At 42.7% G+C, this 21,386-nt stretch overlaps 1 protein-coding gene across 3 annotated transcripts in view; it reads right to left on the bottom strand.

Annotated features, from left to right (window-relative positions):
- The window catches only part of MAP3K13 (mitogen-activated protein kinase kinase kinase 13), a 158,852-nt gene that overhangs the window by 7,528 nt on the left and 129,938 nt on the right, over nucleotides 1–21,386 (bottom strand). For all 3 annotated transcript variants that reach the window (XM_040252444.1, XM_040252460.1, XM_040252453.1), the window contains 7 exons: nucleotides 20,514–20,672; nucleotides 19,825–19,933; nucleotides 11,162–11,271; nucleotides 9,732–9,848; nucleotides 8,817–8,954; nucleotides 4,843–5,629; nucleotides 1,875–1,945 (listed from right to left, as the gene is read on the bottom strand). In XM_040252444.1, the coding sequence (XP_040108378.1) occupies nucleotides 1,875–1,945; nucleotides 4,843–5,629; nucleotides 8,817–8,954; nucleotides 9,732–9,848; nucleotides 11,162–11,271; nucleotides 19,825–19,933; nucleotides 20,514–20,672 (1,491 nt within the window). The remainder of the gene's footprint in view (nucleotides 1–1,874; nucleotides 1,946–4,842; nucleotides 5,630–8,816; nucleotides 8,955–9,731; nucleotides 9,849–11,161; nucleotides 11,272–19,824; nucleotides 19,934–20,513; nucleotides 20,673–21,386) is intronic.

The following is a 21,386-nucleotide window of genomic DNA, read 5'->3' as shown; positions in this document are numbered from 1 at the left end:
TGCTGGTCTTTGGCGGTGACTGCATTTCTCACTGGGTACAGGGGCCTCAGAAGCCTGAGAGCTGTTACCACCCTGTGGATCGACCCCTAACAGAAATGAGCTTGGAAGCAACGTTGACTCTGCAGCTCTGGGCACTGTCCAGCAGTAGGTGCTCATTCCAGGTAAAGTTGGGGTTTAGCCCTGATGAGACAAAGCTTCTGGGGAGCGGGGAGGGGATTTATAAAACTTCCTCATTTCTCTCCCATTGTTTACAAAGGAGCCTAGTAAATAAGAATGCTGTTAGCTTACATTGTCTTAAAATAACAAAACAAATAATAAAAATGAAGACTGCCTCTCCCTCTGTCATTGCCTGACCTTCCTGTATTTCTTAGTACAAAGTGATTCCGATGGCCTGTGATCTGAGGTTGGCTGATGACCAGGCCAGGTGATGGGCTGGAGTGATAGCATCAAGAGTCCAGATGGAGGAAGCCCAGGTGGGAAAGGGAAGTTAAGGTAGGACTCACACAGCTTCTCAAGGCTGGTAACCCAGAAGGGAGACAAGGGGAAGAATGTTATAATAAAAAAAGCAAAACCATCAGGTTTAAAACAAAATTTGTATCATAGCAAGCAAGAAAGGTGGGAAGCCATCAGGTAGGCTGAGTTAATGGTGACCATAGGAACAAATGCTGGAAGTAATTGTGATGCCCGTAAAATGGGGTCAGAGGGTGAAAAGAGAGTTATCCAGGCTCAATCTGACTGCAGAGGAGAAAACATAGTGTCCAAGGAAACAAGGTAGCAATGGCAGTGTGGTAGAATTAACTCAGGGGTGAGAACAGACTTCAGTTTTGTGCATGGCATATGGGCCCAGAATACAATCTACCAAAGTATGGGGAGTCCCTTGGTCTCAGGAAATTCCTGGTTCTGGGCAGGTACACAAACCTTTCTGGGGTATTCTTACAGTCTTCCTCTTCAGGAACAGAATGCCTATCAGCAAAAAAGGCCTCCTGGGAGGAAAACTCCCTTCCATATTTCTACATGACAGCAGCTGTTAATTCTAGGGGTAGGGGTCTGTGGTCCTTCTTTGTTCTTCTTGCTGGCTAGGCAGGAAGCTGTTTCTAAGGATGGGCTGAAGGAGGATAAACCAATTTAACTATACTTAACCTGGTAAGGTATAAAATCCAAGGCATGGTAAGTGCTATGGATTGAACTGTATCCTCTCCAAATTTATATGTTGAAGCCTTATCTACAATGTGACTGAATTTGGAGATGAGGTCTTTAGGAGGTGTTTGTATGTGCTCAGCCACTTCATTAAGGTTAAATGAGGTCATACGGGTGGGGCCCTAATCTGATAGAGGACTGTGGCCTTATAAGAAGATGAGATCTCTTATGCTCTTTCTCTCTCCCCTACCATGTGAGGACATAACAGGAAGGCTGCTGTCTGCAAGCCAGGAAGAGAGTCCTCACCAGGAATCTTGGACTTCCCAGCTCCAGAACTGGGAGAAATAAATTTCTTCTGTTTAAGCCACTTAGTCTGTGGTATTTTGTTACAGCAGCCTGAGCAGACTAATACAAGGAGGTACACTAGAAACCAATAAAATTACCCATAAAACAGCACAGCCATTTGTCACAAACTGCCCACTATATTCTCAATTATAACCTTGAGTCATATTTATTTTCCCCATCTTTCAGTTCTTATCTAGTGAATTTGGATAAACCAGGATATGCAGTGCATAGCCAGCTACCAAAACGGCCAACAGGAAAGCATGAACACAGTGGGTTCAAACTTCCCTACCAAGGGCTGTTAGAAAGTGGCCTGTGATGGAAATGAAGGTGTGGCAAACTCAGGATTCTCCCTGCTTACACTGAAAGCAACCACATAGGTTTATTGGTTTTACCTCTGTCTTCGTGGAAATTCAACTTCACTATCTACTTCCCCTTCTTCCTCTTCAGAGGAGTCATCTCCACTCTGAGAAGAACAAGGAGAAAAGAGTCTTATTTCTCTTTCTTACATTCACACACACACACATGTGCACACACATATGCACAGAGACCCTGTAAAAGATTTAATTATCATCAGAGGCACTGAGAGGTAGCTTACTGAGTGTAATCTTTAAAAGCATACCTCTTCATTCATTCATATAGCAACTTTCCCTGGGTGTCCATCTAGGCCTTGCACTAGATGCTGGAGGACACATAGAACTGGGTAAGGCTGGGTCATCTTTGGCCTCAGGGAGGTGAAGGCTCCATGAGAATGTCCACAGGTGAGTAATCAGGAGGGGAAACCAGAGACCAGGTCTTAGATTTGGGGGTGGTCTCTGGTGACCACTGTCACTAGTGGTTCTAGGCTCTGACACAGAGACTTCAACAAGAGGTGATCTTTCAGTTCTTCAAAGCCCAACAACTACTTCCCCTCTTTATGTATCAATCACTTTTTCTCTAGTATTATAGCTATTATGCTTACATCATCTCTACTGCTAAGACATACATCATTTAAGGTCAGATCCCATCTTGTTCTGTTGTATTCCTCCTCTACCATTAACACAACACTGCATACAAAGTAGATGCTTAACATACGACTGAATCGGCACGTAGGCATGGGTCAGAGAGTTATGGCTGGGACATCTGAGGCCCCGTCACTGCTTGGGCTCTGTGGTTGATCTGGAAGGGTGTGTAAGTACCTCATCTGAGAACACAATCCCCTTGAGGGAAGATTCCATTTCCTTTCAAGGGCACAGGAACAGCCCCACTTAAGATCAACCATCATTAACCAAAGCCCCATGATGCACAGGATTACAACAATCCCTTGGGAGGTGAGTAAAGTGGGTCCAAATAACTGTACCAAAAATTGAGCATAATTTACACAATTGCTTCTGTTGTTTATGTTTCGGTTTTTTGGCCACGAGGCATGCGGGATCATAACTCCCTAACCAGGGATAAAACCTGCACCGCCTGTGTTGGAAGGCTAAGTCTTAACCACTGGACCGTCAGGGAAGTTGGAAGGATAATTTATTTTTATTTTTATTTTTTTTATTTTTTTTTATTTTTTTAGCCTTCTGACTGATTTGTTTATTAACCAAGAACTGTGTCTATAATGCAAGAAAACCAACCACAATCAACCAAGACTAATTATCAAGATGTTATCAGACAGCTGATATTACTTAACATAGTAAATCATCTAAATATCACTTGCAAATTAGGATAATTTATTTTTAAAGTCAGTTCTAATAATCTATCACTTTTACCCATTTGTCTTCTGATATGCGTTTTGAATAGGGAAGACAGGGATGGAGCTATTCTGCCCGAGGAGACAAGCACTTCCCCCTAAAGCACTCCTGGGAGTGGATCTCAGTAGAGAGATGTTGAGCCACCCTGTGGGAGCATAGTTCTAGGGAGGCCAAATGTGTGAGGAGTGTGTTGCGTGGCCTTGCAGACCCATAGATGCCTCAAAATGGCACCAGGATAGTTCAAAGACACATGTTACTTGGGAGTGGACTGGGGAGTGGGCTGATGGGTTTCTTCTGGGGGTGACGAAAAGATTCTAAAATTAGTTGTGCTGATAGCTACACAACTCTGAATAGAAAGAACTGAGTTGTACACTTTAAACGAGAGAACTGTATGGTAAGTGAATTATATCTCAATAAAGATGCGACCAAAATATATGTTACTAGCCATAGGGGCCAGAGCCGCAGAGAATGAATTAGCCCAAATCCACTGCACTAGCTGAAACACGATGTATCCCCAGGAGTGCCCAGTAAGCAGCAGCACTGTATGTGGAGGAGGAGGCACAGCTCTGAGACAGTGGCCCTCAGCTTCAGCTTCTCCCCTAGGAAATGTCTAGTTGACCAAAACACGCTCATTTGCGTTTTCAGACACTTTCCTTTCTTCATTGGAATTCCGGATTAATGAAGATGACGTGAAACGGTGGTTAGAACTGAGTGGGTGTTTTCTGTGTGCTAAACACTTTTCATATATACTGTTATTTTTAACTCATTAGCAAGATGAGCTCATATTTTTGGAATGTTGCTATATGCCAGGTTCTATTCTAAATTCTTTACATATTAACTCATTTAAATTTCACATTAATCGGTGAGGCAGGGTCCATTATTAGCCCCATTTTATAGATTAGAAACTGATGCTCAGAAAGGTACTAAGTGGAAGAGCCTGGCTTTGAACTCAGGTCTGTCTGACTACCAAGCCTGTGCTCTTACATAAGGTCAGAGAGTTAGCTGGACTCCCAGCTAATAAACCACAGGCAGCCAGTGGGTGAGGAAGAGAGGAATAGGTTTTGGTGACTGAGAACTGGCTGGGTCTTGATGGTTAATAATGAAGGTGATGTTTTTCTAAAATATACTGGGAAGAAAGTGAGTTCCATGGGGGATTAATAAGTGTTATTTTTACAAGGCAGTATGGTCAAACAGGTGAGGGAAAAGCTGGCTTAAAGTAGGTTACTGCATGATTTCTCAAAGCCAAGGATTTGTTAAACGTGTACTTAGGAATCTCTGAGAGGGAATGTTTCCAAAATCTGTTTTATAATGGGATCCTTCCTTTTTGAAACATCCTTAGGACTAGGCTAGGCTATGGATTCCAACCTATTTTGATTACATAGCCCTAATATACAGCTATTTCCTACTTATAAATTATATATGCTTGAATCAGTGCCCTGATTCAGGAGTTGTATTCTTTAGTCTATTACCTAAGCAGTGTGGAAAGTATTAAAAGCAAAAATACTGCTATTTGTGCTTTTCTTATCTCATCCTTTTACAAAATGCATATTTTCTATATATAGTCTATAACGCACAGCATATGCTAGGCTTCGACATTCCTCAAAGGCAGTGACACACTGCTGTTGTCTTTACACCTTACCTTCTGGAGTGGCCTTGTTTTGCGAGGTAGCACTGGGGGAGTGATGTGATGAGAGGCGCCAAGGGATGACGCAGACCGACAACCGCTGAATTCATTTTCTTCCATTTTCTCAGAACCCTGGGCATTTTCCAAGAGGGGATTGTGTGCTGGTGGCTTGAAAAGGTTGGGGCTCCTCCCCACCGGCTTGGCCGAGGGGACGTCTAGTGAGCCATGCTGTTCTGGCCTGCACTGGAGGCAGGGGTCATAGGGGTCAGCCTGACAACAGCCCCAGGGGCCAGCCTGGCCCTTGTCAGGCTCAGAACTTCTCCAACAATCTGCTGCCATGGCCGTGGAGATGAGGTCAGGGCTAGAGCCAGGCATCTGTCTCTGAGAGTGGTTGCTGAGTGGGCTCCGCAGGGCTGCTGCAGGACCAAAGTACCTCAGGTTGGTGGCGCAGGCGGCAATGTCCTGTCCGTGCACATTGAGTCTGGGATGGTGACTCTGCGACACGGCAGGTGGCGGTTGCTGGTACTGCTGCTGCAGAGGATTATGGTGCTGGGGAGATGGGTACTGAGGCTCAGCTTGGTAGAGGGAAGTGGGATGGGGTGAATCCTCTTGGGCGGGCTGGTTTTTCAAGATGGCCGCAAAGTCACTGTGGCTGCCTCGGCTGTTCCCACGTCGGTGGCGTGGTTTGCTTCGATATCGGCTCTTGCTGCTGGAGGAGGACAGTTTGGGGCTTCCGGATAAAGGGGATGCCGTGGGAGCCACTTCCACACTGGGGATGCCTTCAGATCTCAACAGATCTGGCCTGCAAGGAAAGAACAGGTTTGGTTTTAAACATATGAAAACTCATTCAAGTTTGAGGAAATGTATCCCAGGTCTGGTGGTTGCCAGAGGTGGGGTGACGGGACTAGGGGGTAGGGTAATATGGGTGAAGGGGATCAAAAAGTACCAACTTCCAATTATGATACAAATAAGTCATGGGATGTAACAGCGTGGTAACTGGAGTTAACAATACTCTATTGTGTATTTGAAAGTTGCTAAGAGAGTAAATGGGGCTTCCCAGGTGGTGCTAGTGGTAAAGAACCTGCTTGCCATGCACAAGATATGGGTTTGATTCCTGGGTAGGGAAAATGCCCTGGAGGAAGGCATGGCAACCCACTGCAGTATTCTTGCCTGAAGAATCCCATGGACAGAGGATCTACTGATGGGCTACAGTCCACAGGGTTACAAAGAATTGGATACAACTGAAGCAATTTAGCATGCATGCATGCATGCATAGGAGAGTAAATCTTTAAAGTTCTCATCAGAAGAAAAAAATTTCTAACTAAGTATGGTGACAGATGTTAACTGAACTTATTGTGGTGATCACTTTGCAATATACACATATGTTGAATCATTATACCATATACCTGAAATTAATATAATGGTATTTCACCCAGAACAGCTGAAGAGAGGTAGGAAAGCAGAAGCCCCTGCCACCCCCAACAAGGCGCTGGCTCCTCATCCTCTCTCCCCTCACAGTGGCCTCAAAGACACTTCTATTCAGGCCCCAGGGGGTTCCAGACCTTGCACGGAAACTGCAGGTGCAGTCCTGCCTTCATCCTATGTGATGAGGAACCCAAAATCCCAACCATATTGGCTTCTGGTCTCACAGCTCATTATTGGTAGAATCTAGATGAACAGTCTCTCCTAATCGCCAGTCTGGCTTGTTGGACAGTCAGAGTACAGCCTGAAGGTATGTACAGATCACCTGGGAGCTTGTTAAAATGACTGCACAGGTCTGGGATGCAGACCTCAGAGCCTGACTTTCTAACATGCTTTCAGATGATCTCAACTGAGGACCACATTCTGAAAAGCCAGGCCTCACAGCAAATCAGTAGGCATCAGGCAGCAGGAGATGGTTTTTTTCTTCTTTTCCAGGAGAATTTCAGTTAAAGACTTGTCTTAGTATAGAAGTCCAGGTATCACTGGTATATGATGAAGTGGATAGGGTACCGTGCGATTATCAGCATCTTCCTGTCTCAGATTCACAGCACTGTGGTCAGTTGGCCAACCTGTGCCACAGACAGCATCTGGGGAGGTCCTGGGGCTCTCTACTGAGGAAAGAGAGCCCTCCAAGGCCCAGTGAGGGCATCTATCAATATTTACGCAGTAACTGGCTATGGCAGGGTCTAAAATAGAACTTAGGTGAAAGTGTCCTAAGATAGGTGAAGGCTGCTCAACCTGGCAGTGCAAAATCACAGAATAACACTAATAACAGCACACCCAAGTTTACAAAGCACTTCACAATAGACAAGACACCACTTTCCTACTATTACAATACCCATTTTACAGATGAGAGCACTGAGGGATCAGAGAGGTTAGCTGGCTTGTGCCCATCACAAAGCTAGGAAATGGCAGAACTCACAGCCTAAAGCTAAGTCTTTGGACACCAAGGAACAGTTCTCCCCCATTCCAAGCTTCTCCATGTTATAAGGCATTTAAACTATCTTATTAGACTATACTCAATTGTGATGGGCTTGGTGGATCCATCATGGTTCATCTTTTTCTGTCCCTGACTAAACACAAACTGAGGCTGAAAGATAGTGAATGGTTTCTCCTCTCTGATCGCCTCAGAGGGCACTGGCCAGCTGACTTGATAATCACTGGACTGTCCAAATAATGTGAAACATAAATCCTTCAAAAGGCAATCAATAGAACTCTCTGCAGCTCTAGTACCCACTCTGAGTTGCCTTTCCAGACAAGATCAGCTCATCGACTAAGCATCTACTGGTGCTGTCAAACTTTCAAACATGTTTCTCACAGGTGAAATAAACACGAGCTCATACTGTGAAATTAAACAGTACTATTTTCTCCCAAAGTACTTGGTGTTTTAGCTGTTGGCAGACTGCAGAGAGGAGCCAGAGGTGAAGGCTGTGCCTAGTTCATAAACCAAAAGAAGGGAGGTGGTGGGATTCCTGGAGGGGTTTGCCAGGTGCCAACTGAAAACAATTTCTCTAGAGCTTGACCAGAAGATGGTGAGGCGTGGTAAGTAAAATAAAGCTGGGATTAATCCATGGGGTTATCCCTCAGAGGTTTAGACTTATATTAGTCAGGCTGTGCTGGGATGGTCACTGTTCTGAAAGTCTTAAAATACATGCTTGGTTTGCATTTTCTCACTACCTTTATTCTTACTGCATTTATTCCAATCTCACTGATAGGTTTACACCCAGATTAAGGTACATTTCTTTCTTTTGCAGTAATTTAGGATTGGGTCAACACTCCATTCATTGGGAAGAATTCCTCTAGCACAGAGTTTGATTAAAAAAACTGACTGGAAGAGCATTCTAACATTAAACTAGCAAGGAAAATGTGTTGTAATTAGGCGAAAGGGCATCTTTAAAATTTTTTTTAACTTTTTTTTTTTGAGCAACTGTGGTTTCCTAGGTGATTTCACATGCCGTTTTATTTAAACCTCACTAAAGTTCCACACAGCAGTGGGATGAGGGGAACTAGATGATTAGATATAGGTAATGATCAAAGTGCCGGCTTTCGTTTTGGTGGTGGATTTACAGGCACTTATTACATTATTAAAAAGAACTAACTAAATGAGTAAATAAAAGTGGGACATACATAGACCCATGATGCATATTATAGAGAACTCAATTCTGTTCACTAGGGGGTCAAGAAAAGAAAAAGAAAGTACACCATTTTACCCATGGCATTGAGAGAGATCAACCGACATATTCCAAATCACACAGCTTCTAATAGGATTTGAATCCAGGCCTGTCCGGCCCCCACTTCATTTCTCTTCACTGTTCCATGCTAAGATAATAAATATTGATGCCTTAGACAGTAATAACTGTATTTCCAGAGTCCAGGACACGCTCTCTCCCACTTCCCTACTCTGTATCCAGAGGCAATACCGTGTGGCCACACTCACCATCATCTGATAATGTATTTTAGGGGCATATTCCCCCACTTATCTGAATAGTGTCAGTATAGATGCTCACCGCTTGGCCTGCATCCCAGGTCTGTGAGGCAGGCCTTTCCTCTTCATGAGCTTCTCCATGGCATTGGGGTGGATTATTGGACGGACAGGATGTCGTTTGTAGGTTCCAGGATACTTCTTCTCCACGGCCTGCTCACGCCTGAAGAATGAAAGAAAAGGCCACGTCTCCGTCTTGCCTGGAGGATCCTATGGACAGAGAAGCCTGGCAGGCTACAGTCCATGGGGTCACAAGAGTTGGACACGACTTGGTGACTAAACCACCCGTCACCCCAGACAGAAGAGGTGGACAGAATGTTTTCACAGGTTTACTCTACCCACAGGTCTGGCCACACTCAACAGATATAGGCTATCTGAAAAACAAGGCTGCTCTTCAGGTTAAAAAGGAAGAAAAAACAAAACTAAATTCAAACTAACCTGACTTCATTTTTTTTCCTTCAGCTTGCAGATGGGACTGGGAGGCCCACCTTCCCTTCCCCTGACACGCCTCATGAGATACCAAGCAAAGGTTGAAATCCTACTTATTTTCAGGAGCAGCTATTAGTCAGGACCCCAGAGTTTCTTGCCATTCTCAGGAAAACACTGAATTGCTTGCAGCAGTTGCTTTTCTTCCCTAGGGGGCGGTAAGCTCCCACTTATCCACACCAAGCTCCTCCTGAAATGACGCCCCCCTTCCCTGAGCCACTAGGCAGGCTGAAACTGCAAAGTGCACGGTCCCCTAGAACCAGCTCTGTGGTGAGTCCACTCAAATGTGAACCCCACCGGGGCAGGGACCTGTGCCTGGAACATCCTCCAAGCAACGTTGGGTGGATGAATAAAACAGCCATCAGTTTTGAGTAGCAGTAACCTGGACGAATGTTATATCTTGGCCGACTGATAGACCCAAATCAATCAGAACAAACAGTGGCCGGGTACGTACTTGATGAGCTCCTTCTCCCGCATCTCTAGCTGCAGCATGATGGCACTCAGTTCCATGTACAAATTATTAGCCCGCTCAAGTTTCCGCTCGTAGTGCTCACGAATATCCAAAGCATGCCTATCAAAGAAAACACAGGAGCAGCGAAGCTGATGAATGTGGGGGAGAGCCAGGGTCAGCTCTAATGAAATAAGAACAGGATGGTTTCTCAAAAGTACTTGCCCAAGGGCCCTCTAAATTTAAGGCTCGCTTGTCTGATGTAGTGACTCAGACAAGGTGGAGTGGAAGATGAGAAGTCCAAGTTTTCCACTTTGTTGACTGTTAAGGGCCATATCCACTCATACAGAATAGCCAGGAGGTAAAATCTGAGTGCAATTTATGTATAATTTATAGCTTTTGTCCGTACATTATTTGGCAATATCTTAATAAGAATATGCTACATGTTAAGGGAAATACGCAGTTAAAGCTAACACGATAATCCCTCATTTATACTTATCCATGGTATAGATTTTGTTGGGGCTCCAAAATCACTGCAGATGGTGACTACAGCCATGAAATTAAAAGACGCTTACTCTTTGGAAGGAAAGTTATGACCAACCTAGATAGCATATTCAAAAGCAGAGACATTACTTTGCCGACTAAGGTCCGTCTAGTCAAGGCTATGGTTTTTCCAGTAGTCATGTATGGATGTGAGAGTTGGACTGTGAAGAAAGCTCAGCGCCGAAGAATTGATGCTTCTGAACTGTGTTGTTGGAGAAGACTCTTGCAAGGAGATCCACCCAGTCCATCTTAAAGGAGATCAGTCCTGGGTGTTCATTGGAAGGACTGATGCTGAAGCTGAAACTTCCAATCCACCTCATGTGAAGAGTTGACTCATTGGAAAAGACTCTGATGCTGGGAGGGATTGGGGGCAGGAGGAGAAGGGAACAACAGAGGATGAGATGGCTGGATGGCATCACCGACTTGATGGATGTGAGTCTGAGTGAACTCCAGGAGTTGGTGATGGACAGGGAGGCCTGGTGTGCTGTGATTCATGGGGTCGCAAAGAGTCGGACACGACTGAGCGACTGAACTGAACTGAATCTAGTGGTTATCTGTGTTCTATCCCTTAATAGATAATAAGCATCTTCGGGTCAGGGATTACTTCTTATAAATTTCTGATCTTTCATGTTACCTAGGGCAGCAACTGAATAAACAAATAGCATTGCTCCAGGGATCTTTGTTGCAGAGATACGATAAAGGAAGATAAAGGTGCAGACAGTAAGAAAGTGATACAAAGGAGGATTGACTTCCAGGGCAACTTTTAAAGAAAAAAACAATAACCAGCAGAGGTGACAGGTTTGTAGAAGATGAAATTATTCACAGAAAGGGTTCCTATTAAATATCTGAAGACCTGGGAATAAGAAGAAGGGAAGGAGGAGAGGTCGGCTGACCTGAGCTCTTCTCTGCGCCTTCGAATAAGTTCTTCATCTAATCGGTGGATACAGGTTCCTTCACTCTTAATCTTCTCAAAGTGCTTTTTCACTTCTTCTCTCCATTCAGCCTAGGTGAGGGCAAATTAGGTTTGTTAACTCCAGGAGTTTTAATCCTTGATATAACCATAGGACCCTGTACAAGACTTCCCCCCACCCACCCCATATGATTATACTGAAGAGCCTTATAGAATAGATGTTCAGTAGTAAAATATCTCACATTAATGCATCTGCACACCCTACTCAACTCTTCACCCCATTTTCTGTGTTTACTCTAATACTCGATGTTGTCTTGACCCCAAGAAACATTACAGCTGGCATGCTAGCCATCATCTCTGGAATAAAGCAGCTCAGTTTTAAGTCAAGATTCTGGTGGAGAGAGCCTGGCTAGAAAGAACAGCTCTGATAACCATATGGCACAAGCATGTGTCAGTCAGAATATGACCATTTTTACATTGGACCAGAATTCCTCCTGGGCTTTGTTTACAAAAATATCTTGAGAAAATATTTAGTACAGAAGATCCAAGAGGCATGAACAACAGGAGAAGGGGATAAAAATATGGGGACTTATACAGAAATCTGTGGGCTTCTCAGGTGGCGCTAGTGGTAAAGAACCCGCCTGCTAATGTAGGAGATGTTAAGAGATGTGGGTTCGATCCCTGGGTTGGGAAAATCTCCTGGAGGAGGGCATGGCAACTCACTCCAGTATTCTTGCCTGGAGAATCCCACGGACAGAGGAGTCTGGAGGGCTACAGTCCATGGGGCTGCAAAGAATTGGACACGACTTAAGTGACTGAGCATGCACGCATGCATCTAGGAATTTGGGAGTGAGAAAGAAAAGAGGGAAGGAGAAGGAGGAGAAAGAGCATGGTCAAAGAATTTAGTAGTCTGGAAACAAATTTAGGAGAGGGATGGGTATCTAATATGTGATTTAAGTTGTTCAAAACGTAAGCCTCTTCCAATTTCCTAAATCTTTAGTAAAGCCTTGACTTTGGATGAGTATATTTATTTGGTTTTGCTTTTTTTAAAAAAAAATAAAGAAAGGTACTGAATTGCATCTTTGGGTCAATGACAGGACAAATATAAAGGAACCACCAAAAGATGGCAAGGATGGGGGTCTAAAAAGCAGAGCCAAAGTGTCCATGTAATTATAAATCTCCCAGAAGTTCACAAAAGTATTAAAAAGGATACTGGACTTTTCCATAAGGCATGGTGTTTCAGACTCATTTCATCTAAATTTTAGGAGGCAGGAAAATCTCTGCAGAAATACAGTCTATAGACCATTTCTAGAAAAACAGCTAAAGGAGAACCTTCCTCATTATGTATGCACTACTATCCTGAGAAGCTAATGAGATAATCTAAAATAATTTCCAGTGAGAGCTAAATATGTACCAAAATGTTTCTAACTGCATTGTCTTCCACAGCTCTTCTATCCTTTTAAGATTCATAAAAATGATCTCTCTAGACTCTGGAAGAAGTTATACTTAAGTAATCGTGAAATTAGAGAAGCTTTCTCCCCAGATTTGCTGTTTCTCATTTATTTTTATAGAAGAAATTATATTACAATTATTTAAACGTGTTCATTCTGCTTATCTGTTTATAATATGTTAGATCTTCATATATATATATATATATACATATTGACTGACCATTGGGAAGCGATTTCTGTCAGTTGATTTTCTGGCATCAAATCTGCCAAGCAATGTCATCAAAAAGCCAAGATCTAGAATGTGCTGCCCATTGTTTGGCAGCAGTCTTTGACAATGGTGATGGTGGTGGTTTGGTTGCTAAGTTATGGCAGTATCCAAGCAGTAAACACAGGTTTGGTTGAGTCCAGGTAATGCTGTTCTCTCAGCCATCAGATTAAAGTCACAAAGAGCAAGAGTATTTGAGTTTTAAGATGCCAAAGACTGACAATCAAGGGTGGCTGGACCTAAAACGGATAAGGGAGGGGGCCAAGGGTGGGTCTTAAAGCATCCTCTTTTGTGAAGATCATGTCAGTGGATCCTGACACTTTAACAGGGACCAAAAATATCTCCCTCTAGTGGTGAGGGATCAGATATCACAGATCAGATTTTTAAAATTCTAATGGAGAAGGCAATGGCAACCCACTCCAGTGTTCTTGCCTGGAGAATCCCAGGGATGGCGGAGCCTGGTGGGCTGCAGTCCATGGGGTCGCTAAGAGTCAGAGACGACTGAGCAACTTCACTTTCACTTTTCACTTTCATGCACTGGAGAAGGAAATGGCAACCTACTCCAGTGTTCTTGCCTGGAGAATCCCAGGGACGGCGGAGCCTGGTGGGCTGCCGTCTTATGGGGTCGCACAGAGTCAGACACGACTGGAGCAACTTAGCAGCAGCAGCAGCAGAGGAAATAAACCTCCTGACATTTGGCTCATGGAATGTGAAACTTAAAAGACAACCCTCTCAAGACTGAAACTTGTTAAAGTAGATTTCCTCAAAAGAAATTCCCTTTGTGGGAAAACACCAAGTACTGATTAATACAATAATGTGTTTTCCTCAAAGGTACTGTGTTACAGGTAGATGTTAATTTTGGAGTTCCATCACATATACTTAGAATCTTTATGTAACAGGAGTTCCAATTTGCACTGAATCTGCAATTTAGAGATGTCTGGCCATATCTAAGAAATGGAGGTGGGCAGGCTGAAGTCAGTTTGCATGGAGATTAAGGAGTCTCTGAGAGAAAACATGAGGGAGGGAGGAGTCCTGTGTGACTCTGACCTATAACAGTCATCAACATAGGAGTGGAGAGGCATTTCCTACTGTTTCACTAAAATACCAACAAAACCTTGGGCCAAAACTAGCACTATTATGCGACCTGTAACAAAATGTAACTCAACAGGGAAAGGACCAGTTCATTGCATAAGCACAATATGCAAGTGTGGAATCTGGAGAAGCCCACGGCTTTTTAGTTACTGCAAAAAAATAGCAGCTCCTGGTGGGTGACGCCAGTTCCTTAAGGATAAGGCAGCATCCCATAGATGCCATCTGGGGACTACAGTCTCTCAGCAGAAAACAGTACTAACCAATAAAGTAACACTCAGCAGATGCTAGGTGGAAGATTGCTGTTCTAGCCAGAGTCAGTGGAAAGTACGTGTGTGTTAGTTGCTCAGTCGTGTCTGACTCTTTGTGATCCCATGGACTGTAGCCCACCAGGCTCCTTTGTCGATGGGATTCTCCAGGCAAGAATACTGGAGTGGGTTTCCATTTCTTCCTCCAGAGAATCTTTCTGACCCAGGGGTTGAACCCAGGTCTCCTGCATAGCAGGCAGATTCTTTACAGTCTGAGCCACCAGGGAAGGCACAAGGAAAGGAGCGCAGACATTAATATGAGACTATCTGAGATCCCTACTTTTTACTGGGGATTCCCCCAAATTACACGTAGAGTGGAGGAGGGAGCAGGGAGTGTTTCACAAGGTACGTAAGTCCAGTAAGCAGGTAAGGGAAAAATACAGTGAAATCTGGGTTATTATCGTGAATGGAATCCTCTTCACAGCACAGGTAAGGCCTGGGAAAGGCTATAACATTTAGCATGTTTTTGTCTTCTCAGATATTTAACCAGTTCACTGAAGCCCTTGCACCCATACCTTGCTCCTCCTCTCTCTCATAACAGAGGTGTCAAAATGAAGCTGAATTAATATATGAATGGATGAATAAGACAGATGATATCCATAAAATAGAATACTATTCAGTCATAAAAGGAATGAATTTGTGACATGCTACATCATTAAAGCTCAACATTCAGAAAACTAAGATCATGGCATTAGGTCCCATCACTTCATGGGAAACAGTGAAAACAGTGTCAGACTTTATTTTTCTGGACTCCAGTATCACTGCAGATGGTGACTGCAGCCATGAAATTAAAAGACGCTTACTCCTTGGAAGGAAAGTGATGACCAGCCTAGACAGCATATTAAAAAGCAGAGACATTACTTTTCCAACAAAGGTCCGTCTAGTCAAGGCTATGGTTTTTCCAGTGGTCATGTATGGATGTGAGAGTTGGACTGTGAAGAAAGCTGAGCACCGAAGATTTGATGCTTTTGAACTGTGGTGTTGGAGAAGACTCTTGAGGGTCCCTTGGACTGCAAGGAGATCCAACCAGTCCATCCTAAAGGAGATCAGTTCTGGGTGTTCACTGGAAGGACTGATGTTGAGGCTGAAACTCCAATACTTTGGCTGCCTCATGTGAAGAGTTGACTCATTGGAAAAGATGCTGATGCTGGGAGGGATTGGAGGCAGGAGGAGAAGGGGACAACAGAGGATGAGATGGCTGGATGGCATCACCGACTCGATGCACATGAGTCTGGGTGAACTCCAGGAGTTGGTGATGGACAGGGAGGCCTGGTGTGCTGTGATTCACAGGGTCGCAGAGAGTCGGACACGACTGAGCGACTGAAATGAACTGAACAACATAGATGAGTCTTGAAGACACGCTAAATGAAAAACCAGACAAAGAAAGACAACTATTGTATGATCCTACTTCAATGAAATATCTAGAGTAGGCAAATTCATAGAGATAGAAAGCAGAACAGAGATTTCTGTGGGGAGTAGAGAATGAGAAGTTAGTGCTTAATGAGGTAATGAGAAATTTTGAAAATAGATAATGGTGATAGTTTTATAACCCTGGAATGTGATTTCTGCCACTGAATTGTACATTTAATAATTGTTAAAATAGCAAATTTTATAATATCTTTTACCATGATTTTTATAAAGTAATGAAAAAAAGAAGCTTAGCTATGAGAAATGAAGAAGCAGGATGTTGAGGGGCTATGCTGCTGCTGCTGCTAAGTTGCTTCAGTCATGTCCGACTCTGTGCGACCCCATAGATGGCAGTCCACCAGGCTCCCTCGTCCCTGGGATTCTCCAGGCAAGAACACTGGAGTGGGTTGCCATTTCCTTCTCCAATGCATGAAAGTGAAAAGTGAAAGTGAAGTCGCTCAGTCGTGTCCGACTCTTAGCGACCCCATGGACTGCAGCCTACCAGGCTTCAGTCCATGGGATCTTCCAGGCAAGAGTACTGGAGTGGGGTGCCATTGCCTTCTCTGTTGAGGGGCTATAAGTAGTAGGAAATCTTAGATTCTGAATCAGAAAGGTCTTAACTCTTGATTAGTGCATGAGTCCTCCTTACTGCCTCCCCCAGTGAACACCAGCTTGTTTCTAGGACCTACTTGCTCATGATTAAATTACTCTTAAGGCAGAACAGTCTATCCCTTTAATGAGCTATCTGTCTCTGCAACTCCCAGCCGCAGAGTTTCCAGGTGGTCTCAGTGGCACTGGGTAGTCACGAAATTACACTTGCTCCTTGGAAGAAAAACTATGACAAACCTAGGCAGCATATTAAAAAGCAGAGACATCATTTTGCCAACAAAGGTCCATATAGTGAAAGCTATGGTTTTTCCAGTAGTCATGTACGGATGTGAGAGTTGGATCATAAAGGAGGCGGAGCGCCGAAGAATTGATGCCTTCGAACTGTGAAGCTGGGAAGACTCTTGAGAGTCCCTTGGGTAGCAAGGAGGTCAAACCACTCAAGCCTAAAGAAAGTCAACCCTGAATATTCATTGGAAGGACTGATGCTGAAGCTCCAATACTCTGGCCACCTGATGTGAAGAGTCAACCTATTAGAAAAGACCCTGCTGGGAAAGAAGGCAAAGAAGAAGGTGGCAGAGGATGAAATGGTTAGATAGCATCACTGGACATAAATTTGAGCAAACTCTGGGAGACAGTGAAGGACAGGGAAGCCTAGTGCGCTGCAGTCCATGGGGTCATGGTTATCTTCACTGTTTAGATGAGTTAGCTGAGGTTTATGGAAGTTTAATGACTTATCCAAGGCCACAGGACAGGGATTTATGCTCAAAATCTGTTACTTTTCCCAGTACCTCCCTCATTAGTTCACAAATATGTTATCATCATTAGCCAGAGATGGTCTGAATTTCAGACTCAAGCAAATCAGCCTGTAAATAACTGAAAAATTCTAGGAACTAGCAAGGGTATTTTGAACTATTTACAGAGAGGTAAACTTTTACATTGGGAGAAAAAGGTGGTAGAATTTAGGAATATTAAAACATGTCCTATGCACTGTTTTTCCTTTCCATTCCTTCTCCCCTTCCTCTCTTTTCAAATTCTTGCTCTAAGTTCAATTTTAATGCTGCATAGATTAATAAAAGTGAGGATAGCGACTGTAGGTACTACACAGTGTTATACATACGTTGGGCACTCAGAAAGTGTGGCCCTGGCTTCAGAAGTGATATTCTGGGAGCACACAAGTAAAGTCTGTTTAGAATTTGATGTTTTCCCAGGAGGTACAGTCGTACTGTCAATGACTTGTGATTAGTACTCTCATGAAAATTGCTTTTCAAAATTATGGTACGTAGAGTTTTCTTGTAAAGGAAACAAAGCTGTGATTGATACTGTATCCTAAAGTCTGAAAATTTTTCTAGAGAGTACTCATTATTATGGGCTTCCCTGATGGCTCAGATGGTAAAGAATCGTTCTGCCATGTGGGAGACCTGGGTTCAATCCCTGGGTTGGGAAGATCCCCTGGAGAAGGGAACAGCTACCCACTCCAGTATTATTGCTTGGAGAATTCGATGGACAGAGGAGCGTGGTGGGCTACAGTCCATGGGGTCACAAAGAATCAGACACAACTGAGCGACTAATATAACACACACTCATTATTACTCTCTTTCATTTCACAAAGGGCTTAAGTCTTTTTCTTAACATAAGGAAATATTTGAAAGATATCTAATCCGGTAACCAATACATACATGTATTTGTATGGGTAGGTAATGGTTTTAATAGTTCCAAGGGAATTTACTTGAATGAGTATCAAAGAACATAGGAAATGGCATGAAGTTATCCTCTCATTTTCTGTAAAATCAAATACTTTACTTACATAATAATTCCTCAGAAACACTAAAAAACTATAGGGACAAGCCAGACTACTCAAAGACATGGTGTGGGGAGAGCTAAGTTTGTGGTCACAGAGAATATGTTAGAACTTTGGGAAACAGAGGAAAAGTCTCTGATTTATTATTTCTTAGAAAACCTTGAGCCTTAAGTAAGATATTCCCAATATCTGAAGGGTGGACTATCTCTCTGCTTCTCAGACACCAGAGAAGCATATGCCCCAAGCCTCTGGTTAAGCCAGTTAATAAAGCATATTTGGGGCCTTTTTTAACTCCCAGTGATGATGCCCTCCCTGTCGAGCAGTTTGCTTTCAAAGCACACTTTCCTGGTAGGTAAACACATCACCCAGTGGAGTTGGGGGCTATCAGGAGTAGATAGAGACACTAATTGGTAACAAAATGTCTTCCCTGAGAATGAATCTTTTGAAATGATACTGGAAGTCAATGTAGAGATGGAATTCATTTTGTAAACATTCATTTTAGAAAGTGAGACAAAGCTATTTGAGAAAAAATTGGATAATACTACAGTTAAATTCTATAAGCATAAAGCTATAATTTAAGATCATCACGTTTATTTCAGAAGCCATAGTTTCCTCCTGTTTTCATCCTATTTTACTCCTATTGCCATAGCCTGGGTCTGGGAGGGTAAGGCCCTCACATATAAAGATCCCCCCACAACTCCCCATCTGAATGGATAGTGATAGACCACTGGCCCTTATGCCATTTATAGTATTTTTATTTAATGGTCACACACTTATCACTAATGCAACTATCAGGAGGTGAAGTCTATTTCTCAATCTGGGTTAGCCTGTGACTTGCATTGGCCAATGAGACCCTGGCAACTACAATGCACCCAGGCTAGAAAATCACTTGTGCACTGGGGCTTGCTCTCCTGCTGCATTTGTTACCTTGAGAAGACCATGTGAACAAGCCCAGGTTTGCCTGTCGAAGGATGAAGGGCCACGTGGAGGAAAACTGAGGTGCTTGATCTAACAGCCAAGGCGGGACTAGTGAATGAGGCCATCTGGAAAACAGCCAGCCTCCCAGCAGTCCTGGCAACTGACTGTAGACACATGAGTGAGCCTAGGCAAGGCCAGCTGAGGGACCACCCAGCACAAATAACCAACCCACGGAACCATGAGCGCAATAACTGCGTACTGTATGTTTTGTAGTAAAGGCTAAAAGATACATTAAATTACATTTTATTTGGAGCTACTAGGTGAAAAGGTTAGAGAAAAGGTTCTCCTGGGCCTAATTCTGTCACAGGCTCTTTCTGGGCTTCAACTTTCCTCCTCTTTACTTCAGCTTTTCTAACTTTAAGGAAAGCAATACTTTCATGAAGGTTAGCAATAGTTTTAATTCAAATGTAGGTACACTACAGTTTTCATATCTTCTTTTCCTCTTTTTTCTCCAACAATTTCACCAGAACCCACTATGAAGATGATATTTTACTACAAGGCATTTTCAAATAAGAGAATTCATATATGTTAAGTGCTTAAAAACCCTCCAAAACTCCAAAGTGATAAAAAAAAACGCCACAGTTGTATGTGTGACGTTTATAATAATCATCATTACTGTTTCACAATGAGTTGAGTTACGTAATTGTTCTAAGAATCAGAATGCCCTCTTCTAGGAGCAACTCCTTTTCATTGAGAGTTCCCTGTCTGTCTAGCAGGACCCGGAAGAGTTTCCAGACTTACCTGAGACTTGAAGTAAGTTTCCTGTGGGGTGGCAAGTACATCTGCAGACGCGATGTCCAAATGCATGAGTGTCTGCCGAAAAGAAGGTCGGTTGCGAGGTTTACTCTGCCTAAAAGTTAAAAAAAAAAAAAATAGCTTGTGCATTTCAGAAGTTGTATCCAGGAGGATAAAGATTTTATTCTACAAAAAAAAAAAAAACAACCCATTTCTGACTCCATGTATGGCTCTATCTCAGGTAGTTTTGATGTACTGAAGAACAAAAGGAAAATGTAATTATGAGACGCCTCTAATGATGAACTAGAAATCTCTAGAATCTGTTTGATAATAATGATCCCTGAGAACTGGCAAAGTGGTGATAGCTATCATTTACTAAGGCCTACTGCTTCAAGATATCAGATCAAATTCTTTATTTATAATTTTTAATTAATCATACTATCCCCATTTCACAAGTGAGAAAACTGCCACTTGGATGACATGACCCAAATTACACAGATAGAAAAGGGTAGAACTAGTATGTGAATCCAAAGTTCTCAAATTCCAAGGCTCCTAGACTGTACACAAAGTAAGATTATTCATTCCAAATACACGTTAGAGACGCCCCTGCTGTTTTAAATACAGTTTAGAGAAGTTTTGAATATGGTTTTGAGGAAGAAGGTAGAAGAGAATATTGGGAGAAACATATTTCTTACCATGTCTGCTTCATAAGGATTTTGAATCCATCAGGGCAAGTGGAAGGAACTGGAAGGTGTAGGCTATTGCTTCCAACCCCCCAAATAATGGCTGAAGAATCTACATCTTTGTACGGAATCTCCCCTGTTAGCAGCTCCCAAAGCACCACTCCAAAAGACCTATAGTAGCCCCGGGAACAAGCACAGAAGATATTTCAGAAAGACTGATTTGTATTTTAGTCATTTAGTAATTTTCAATCAAACACATAAACTCTAATATTGTTATAGAAAAAATAGAAACAGCCAGGAAAACTCTGAAAAAGAAAATTAATGAAGGGTAACAAATATTATCAGATATTAAAACATACTACAAAGCTTCAGAAATTAACAGTGGTGATGAATAATCAGCTAGGCTAATGGAAAGGAACAGAAATCTAGAAATACATCTAGACCAAACACATATAGGAATTGAGTATATGATGGAAGTTACATCTTAAACCAGTAGGGAAAAATTGGTTATTCAATAAATACTATTGGGACAACTGGGGAAAAAAATATACTTTATCTTACGCTAAGATAAATTCCAAATGCATCAAAGATTTAAATGTGAGAAATGAAATCCTAAAAATTCTCAAAGAACATATGGAAAAAAAAAAAATCTTAAGAGTAGTGAAAGCTTTTCTAATTAAGAAATCCAGAAGTCGTAACAGGAGAGACTGATAAACTGCTTAAAAGAAAATCTTGACAGGGAGAAACCCTCTAACATAAGCAAAACAACAAAAGTGAAAAGTATCTGTAATTCATATACACAAGGATAATTTCCTTAATATATAAAATACTCCTATAAGTTGATAAGAATAAAATATCAGAAAACTTAGTAAAGGATTAGTGTGT

Source organism: Oryx dammah, unplaced genomic scaffold (assembly GCF_014754425.2).
Source record: "Oryx dammah isolate SB20612 unplaced genomic scaffold, SCBI_Odam_1.1 HiC_scaffold_2, whole genome shotgun sequence".
Lineage (NCBI taxonomy): Eukaryota > Metazoa > Chordata > Mammalia > Artiodactyla > Bovidae > Oryx > Oryx dammah.
This window is presented reverse-complemented; position numbering and strand designations above follow the sequence as displayed.